Below are 7,511 nucleotides of genomic sequence, written 5' to 3'. Positions count from 1 at the left end.
AAACTGCAAGAGAGTTTATGTTAAGGTCAAAACTGAACCACGTAGATTTGGTTACAAGTTCCCTTCTATTGAATTACAAGCTCATGATAATGTTTTTTTTTACCTCATTAGAAGCTTCATATTTATGAAATCAACACCAACTTAAGAAAAACACGGGTGGTGGTTACCTCACTCAATTTGGTGTTTTTTATGCTTTGACACAAACTAGTCCATATGTTGCAAAAACTTGTTGTTAGAGACCAACCAAACCTGAAAATTACCATAAACCATAGGGGCCATTTATGTAATTTACCCTTAAATTTTTAAAGACTAAAGACGTTTGTATCGATAGAAATATGAAGTCGGCTGCTCATGCTTCTATCGAACTCATCAACCATCACCATACATAATCTCTCTCTCTCTCTCTCTCTCTCTCTCTCTCTCTCTCTCTTATCATTACACACCATTATTCCCCTTCCATGGTTATCCTTACCCAATGTCTTCTTTCTTTCGAATATTCCGTCGGACTAACTCTTCCGAGAGTGCAGACGAACCGGAGGAAGACGACCCCATTTCCAACTCAACAGAATGCTACACCTGCACCCAAGTAGGTGTTCCCGTCTTCCACTCCACCAGATGCGACCACGCTCATCAACCAGAATGGGAGGCTTCCGCCGGCTCTTCTCTCGTTCCCATCCGCGACCGCCCCGGCTCCAAAATCATCCCAAACCGCTCCTCCAACGGTGGTCGGAGACGTCAATCCTCGGGGTTCCTCAGCCGCGTGTACGACCCCCGGAGCAAACGAGTGCAGAGATGGAACAGATTCTTCCTGCTGGCTCGAGGCATGGCGTTGGCCGTCGACCCTCTATTCTTCTACACGCTATCCATTGGCCGCGGTGGCGTTCCATGCCTGTATATGGACGGTGCGCTGGCGGCCGTGGTGGCGGTAGTCCGGACGCTAGTCGACGCTGTCCATCTTCTTCACATGTGGTTGCAGTTTCGGGTGGCTTACGTGTCACGCGAGTCATTGGTGGTTGGATGTGGGAAGCTTGTGTGGGACCCACAGTCTATCTCGTCACACTATGTCCGGTCACTCAAAGGGTTCTGGTACGATGCATTTGTCATACTCCCGGTCCCACAGGTAACCAAGTTTATCATTTAATTATCATATTAAATTTACACAAATTCATTTTAAAATATAAATCAATAAAATATACACGATATAAATGTATATAATGTCAAAGAAATGTTTTCAATGCTTTTGTTTTGTTCTTTTAAAAGCCTCAAACGTAGGGTTAAAATATATTATTACTAAAAATGGTTAAAAAGTGGAACACTAATATTGATCTCATGTAAATATGTAAATTATTATTAATTATATCAATGTGATGTCTCTTTTAAAACCCTTTTTATAGATTCTATACATCAAAATAGTATTTCTACCGTATTCATCTTTTACCCGGTTTTCTCAGTGGTTTGTTTGGATTCTATGCTAAAATTAACCTTTACCATAAAAAGACAATGGCTAATGTACGAGTGAAGTCAGTGAAAATAGTTTGATACATATCACTAATGGCCCCTAGACTTTGACTGAAAAGGACTTCATACCCTCGTCTTATAGTTTCATACTTGTATGTTACTATAAGGTTTAAGTATATAGAAAATGATGACTAATGTAGATCAAGTCCATAGCCATAATATTATGGTATATAAGGACTATCCTTATCAATTTTTCAAAACATGGACAAATTCCGCGGACGATTGAGTAGCAACCACAAGGATTTGTATTTACTATTTTTGTTGTAAAGTAATGCATAATTATAAATCTATATTCACATTACAATATTTTTGTTTATTAGTCATCTTTGTACATTATATTCGACATGTAAGGCACATTGAAAGAACCCACCTTCATATGATTCACTTCTTGCTTTGTATCATCCTTGTATACTTTCTAAAAGATTAAATATTTCGAATACTTTCTAAAAGATTAAGGTGGTATTTGACTTAACTTTTGAGAGGGTAAAATTTATATAGGAAAAGTTACAAAAAATCAGATTTACCTGATTTTTTTAAAAAGTTCACTTACCTTATATTCAAAAGTAGCTTTTATAATATTGTTGTTTTTACCAAATTTCTTTTAGTTTTTTATATTTTCCTAAAAGCTAAAACATACTTTAAAAGATAAAACAAACACCTCCTAAATAACTTGAATTCAAAGAATTTCATCATAAATTAATCATTGTATATATACAATAATTTAGAATGTATAAGTTATAATTAATAATTAATATTCTAATTATTGGCTTCCATTTATCATACAAAACATCCTCATTACACTCGATTCTTTGGTTAATATACTAAGACTAAATCGTACTTATTTTTCAGGCTGTATTTTGGTTAGTGGTGCCAAAACTAATCCGTGAAGAGCGGATAAAGGAAATTATGACGACTCTTTTGCTTCTTTTTGTGTTCCAATACCTACCAAAAGTCTATCACTCGATCTCGCTAATGAGAAGGATGGCAAAAGTCACTGGCTACATATTCGGAACCATTTGGTGGGGTTTTGCTCTTAACCTCATTGCATACTTCATCGCTTCTCACGTATGTACCATTTTCTTTAAATTCTACTTCCATTACAATATCTAGATACATTTCTATATATAGTTCACAAAGACATGGTCTTGGATCATGTTTCTTTTTAACTCAATCTTTGTGCTTCTTGTTATTATGTAACAGGTTGCTGGTGGATGTTGGTATGTTTTGGCAATCCAACGGGTGGTTTTGTGCCTAAGACAACAATGTAACAAGAAAACCGTGTGTAATCTTGCTTTGTCTTGTGCGGATGAGATTTGCTACCAATTTTTGTTGCCTGAAGGGGAGTTGGGAGGCCGTTGTGCTGGAAACTCAACCATGGGTTTGGGAAGAAAGCCCTTGTGCTTAGACCTAAATGGCCCTTACCACTATGGCATTTATCGATGGGCACTTCCTGTAATTTCGAGTAACTCACTCACTGTCAAGATTCTTTATCCCATCTTTTGGGGTCTCATGAGCCTTAGGTAAAAATTATAAATAAAGATTTTGTTTTGTTTTGTTAATGAATAATGATGTTGGATACGTAATATGCGATGCTTTGATTGTAGTACGTTTGGAAATGATCTGGAGCCCACAAGTCATTGGGTCGAAGTGATGTTTAGTATTTGTGTCGTGTTAAGTGGCTTGATGCTCTTCACGTTGTTAATCGGTAATATTCAGGTAAAATCCCATCTCACTTTGATCTTGTTAGCCTTAAGGCATCGTTTGTTAACATGTTATATTGCGTTGAAATGCATTGAATTGGAAATTGATATTGATGTTAACGGAACAAAAATTTCTTATTTTGTCCCACTAAAAAGGTGGGATACGGACATCCTCATTATCTCTCCTCTATGGAAAAAAACGAAAATACCCTTCTCATCCTCATTATGACAATTAGCCCTAGAAAACTTGTCAAGTCCCCTCTAGTGTGGTCCATCCATGTCCCGTGTAACAAATGTAGCATATAGATCAGTGTAAACTGAGAATTTTTTGTAACTAAGACGAGTTGTTTTGCCATAGGTATTCTTGCACGCCGTTATGGCAAAAAAGAGGAAAATGCAACTGCGGTGTCGCGATATGGAATGGTGGATGAAGAGGAGACAATTACCATCACTTCTTAGACAAAGAGTTCGTCACTATGAACGCCAAAATTGGGCATTGATGGGAGGTGAAGATGAGATGGAATTGATTAAAGACTTACCCGAAGGCCTTAGACGCGATATTAAGCGTTTTCTTTGCCTAGACCTCATTCGAATGGTGAATTATACATTTCTTTTACATAATCCAAGACTTCTTGGACACAATCCAGTGTTTCTAATCTGTTTTCAATCGTTCCTCAGGTACCCTTGTTCCATAATTTAGAGAATTTAATACTCGACAACATTTGTGATCGCATTAAACCGCTATTATACTCCAAGGATGAAAAGGTGTGTGATTAGACCATAATAAACTTTTGTCATTTGTCCATTGATCGCATGGTGAAGTTCACTTTTTTTGTTTTTATATTCATTGTGAGAAATAGCATATATCGTACTTAACCAAAATTCTTAATTATGGTGATGTATTTGAATTTTATCATAATAGCAAACCTAAAACCAAAGTATTCATGATTATAACAGCCGATGACCTTAATTGTTGCAATCGATGGGAATTTGGTGAAATACATTTATAGTATTTACTAGAACCTACTAAATGTAGTTATTCAAGTTATAGCAATTTACTTTAAATTTTAATGTTGATAGCAACCTACTTTCTATAGGTAAGTAACGAACTCTTGCATTAACCCCCCTTTTTTTTTTTCTTATAATATTTAGTTTTAGTTTCTAATTTGGGGTTTTGTGAACCCTAGATCATAAGAGAGGGTGATCCTGTGCAAAGAATGGTGTTTATACTTCGAGGGCGTGTAAAAAGTAGCCAAAACCTAAGTAAAGGAGTGGTCGCCACTAGTATACTGGATCCCGGCGGCTACTTAGGCGACGAGCTTCTATCCTGGTGTCTCCGGCGACCATTTATAAACAGGCTCCCGGCATCTTCTGCGACATTCACGTGTGTGGAGCCCACTGAAGCGTTTGGGCTTGACGCCAATCATCTCCGATACGTGACGGATCATTTCCGGTACAAATTTGCGAACGAGAGGTTGAAGCGGACGGCGAGGTATTACTCGTCAAATTGGCGGACTTGGGCGGCGGTGAACATACAATTGGGGTGGAGGAGGTATGTGGCGAGGGTGCGACGGGCGGTCAACCATGTGACGGTGACGGAAGTGGATGGGGGCAGCAACCGTATGCTACGGCAGTATGCGGCCATTTTCATGTCGATTAGACCTCACGATCATCTTGAATAAAGTCCAATTTTTTATTCTTGTAATTCTATCTGTATTTTTATTGCTACATTTTAGTATTCTAAAATAATTTAAAAATGATGGAAGTTTACATTAGATTTTGGAATAAGTTTATTATCTTGTTATTCTAATAAAAAATTAGTTTTATTATCTTTTTATTTTAATAAAAAAATAATTTTATTATTCTTTTGTTATGTATCATCATATGTTTTCTAAGTAATATCAAACTATTGATTTTATATTTCAAATTTCAAATTATAACATTTTCCATTCTAATTACATTAGATTAATAATATTAGAATAAAAGTTAAAATAAAATGAATATAAATTATAAAGTAATATAATTTTACGTATTTATTTAAATTAACAATTATAATTTTATATAACTAAAAAAAATATATCTTAATTAATAATTTATTTAAAATAACTGGTTAATAATTTTGAGTTTTTACTATGAAAGATTAATTAATTTTGTAATCGTGGGAAACCACGAGTTATAAACTAGTTGAATATAAAACAAATGTGACTGCAGAGTCTTTTGTTGATTTATGATGCCACTGAAGGGATATCCTCACAGAAAACAAAAAAATACATAACATATATATACCAAATCCTAAATACAAGGAAAGTGATGACTATGGAGGAATGATATCAATATCCCAATACCCCCTGAAGTTGGGACATGGGGATCAAGAATGTCCAACTTGGATAAAAGATGATGGAACTATGGTCTAACGAGAGCTTTGGTGAAGATGTCTGCGGGTTGTTTAGTAGAGGAAACATGAGCAGTAACAACTTTTCCTGGGATAATCAGATTGCGAATAAAATGACAATCAATCTCTATTTGTTTTGTGCGTTCATGGACACATTGGATTAGCAGTAATGTGTAGGGCTAACGTGTTATCACAGTAAAGACGAACATGGGCGGTATGAGAAACACCGAGAGATTGAAGTAATGCTTGAGCCAAAGTACTTCACAACATATTGCTGCCATATATCGATATTTGGATTCGGCAGAAAAGCGAGAGACAGTTGTTGCTTTTTCGTCTTCCAAGAGATGGGAGATTGACCCAATGTAATGAAATAACTAGTAACAAAACAATGAGTAATAGGACACCTATCCTAGTGAGAGCCACAATAAGTAGATAGACGCAATGTATCACTTGAAAGATGAAGTCCTTGACATGGATGACCTTTCAAATATCGAACAACATGAAGAGCGGTGAAAGAAAAACACGAACGGCGGGGCATTAGAATACCCAGCGTAGTGTGTCATATATACACCTTCCTCCAAGTTGCCATGGAGAAAAGTATTATGAACGTCCATTTGATGTAATTCCCAACCTTTGATGGCAGCTACTAAAAGAAAAACACCAATTGACACCATTTTCGCAACAGAAGCGAATGTCTTTGTGAAATCAATACCAGCGAATTGTTTATTGCCGAGGACAACCAGACAAGCGTTGTAGCACTCTATGTCTCCATTCGATTTTTATTTGATACGGTAAACCCATTTACATCAAATAACATGTTTATCAGTAAGAAGAGTGGTAAAGACCCAAGTATTATTTCATTCAAGGGTTTTAAGCTCGTCATTCATCGCATCCCGCCATTCAGAATATTTAATAACCTCTGAGAAGGAACAAGGTTCATGCCATGCAGTTACAACTGCTAAATACTTGAAATGTGTGTTAGAAAATTTAGAATTTGAGACATAAGCTGCAATACGATAAGGTTTACCTGAGGGCGGTGTGGATGTGAGATAGCATGGGGTAGAGCCGGCTTGCATAGTGTTACAAACATAGTCACAAAGTATAATAGATGGTTGCCGAGTACATGTACCTCAACGCGCTTCTGTGCACCTGGAGTGCTCCCCCTGTCCTCAATAACGGGAGATAAAGAATTTTGGGAAGGTGAGTTTTCTAAAACAAGAGAGAAAGTTAAGGGGGATGGCACATGCTCGTAAGCGGTTGGAGGCAAGAGATCAGGTTAGGCAGCGGATAACAGGGTAAGTGTCGTGTCGTTATATAGGAATTTTTCCTCGAAAAAGACCACATCGCAGGATAAAAAAATATTATCAAATGCAATATCATACACCCTCAAACCACATTTTCCAGGTGGATATCCTAGAAAGATGCATTTTAGTCCACGAGCATCAAATTTATCTTTCGATCTAGGTAACTTGGACGCAAAGCAAAGACATCCGAACACCTTGAGAAGTTGACAGGACGACTCATAATATATATTTATATTGATACATGGTTTTGTTATTGAGAAGCAGTGTAGGGGTTCTATTGATCAAATAATAGGCGGTAAGAACACATTTCACACCAAAATTTAATCGAAAGAAATGCTTGAAATTGTACAGCACGTGCCACATTAAGAAGATGACAGTGTGATTGCATTCAATACGACCATTTTGTTGTTGTGTGTTTACACAAGAGGTTTCAAATAATATGCCTTGATTAGAAAGAAAACTATGCAGGCATAATAATTCTCTTCTGTTTTTAGAACGAAGACTTTGGACTTTATTATGAAATTGTGTACCGACGATAACACAAAATTGTTTGATTATTGCAGCAACATCACTTTTTGATGTCATTAAGTAAACCCA

At 36.6% G+C, this 7,511-nt stretch overlaps 1 protein-coding gene across 1 annotated transcript; it reads left to right on the top strand.

Annotated features, from left to right (window-relative positions):
* The first annotated feature begins 343 nt into the window (after positions 1-343).
* On the top strand, positions 344-4,993 carry LOC145014768 (cyclic nucleotide-gated ion channel 2-like). Its single transcript, XM_078973212.1, has 7 exons — positions 344-1,120; positions 2,368-2,583; positions 2,719-3,038; positions 3,123-3,234; positions 3,577-3,813; positions 3,897-3,983; positions 4,406-4,993. The coding sequence occupies exons 1-7, from the start codon at positions 476-478 to the stop codon at positions 4,898-4,900; spliced, it is 2,112 nt and encodes a 703-aa protein (XP_078829338.1). The 5' UTR covers positions 344-475; the 3' UTR covers positions 4,901-4,993.
* The last annotated feature ends 2,518 nt before the right edge of the window (positions 4,994-7,511 follow it).

Source organism: Lactuca saligna, chromosome 9, assembly GCF_052625555.1.
Source record: "Lactuca saligna cultivar CGN05327 chromosome 9, ASM5262555v1, whole genome shotgun sequence".
NCBI lineage: Eukaryota > Viridiplantae > Streptophyta > Magnoliopsida > Asterales > Asteraceae > Lactuca > Lactuca saligna.
The sequence above is the reverse complement of the archived record's forward strand: the minus strand, read 5'-3'. Positions and strand labels throughout refer to the sequence as shown.

Excerpts from the sequence above, each read along its gene's own strand:
- LOC145014768 (XM_078973212.1), top strand. The coding sequence starts at position 476 with ATGTCTTCTTTCTTTCGAATATTCCGTCGGACTAACTCTTCCGAGAGT. Across the intron at positions 2,584-2,718 it reads CATACTTCATCGCTTCTCAC|GTTGCTGGTGGATGTTGGTA; the intron begins GTATGTACCATT and ends ATTATGTAACAG. Across the intron at positions 3,235-3,576 it reads TGTTAATCGGTAATATTCAG|GTATTCTTGCACGCCGTTAT; the intron begins GTAAAATCCCAT and ends GTTTTGCCATAG.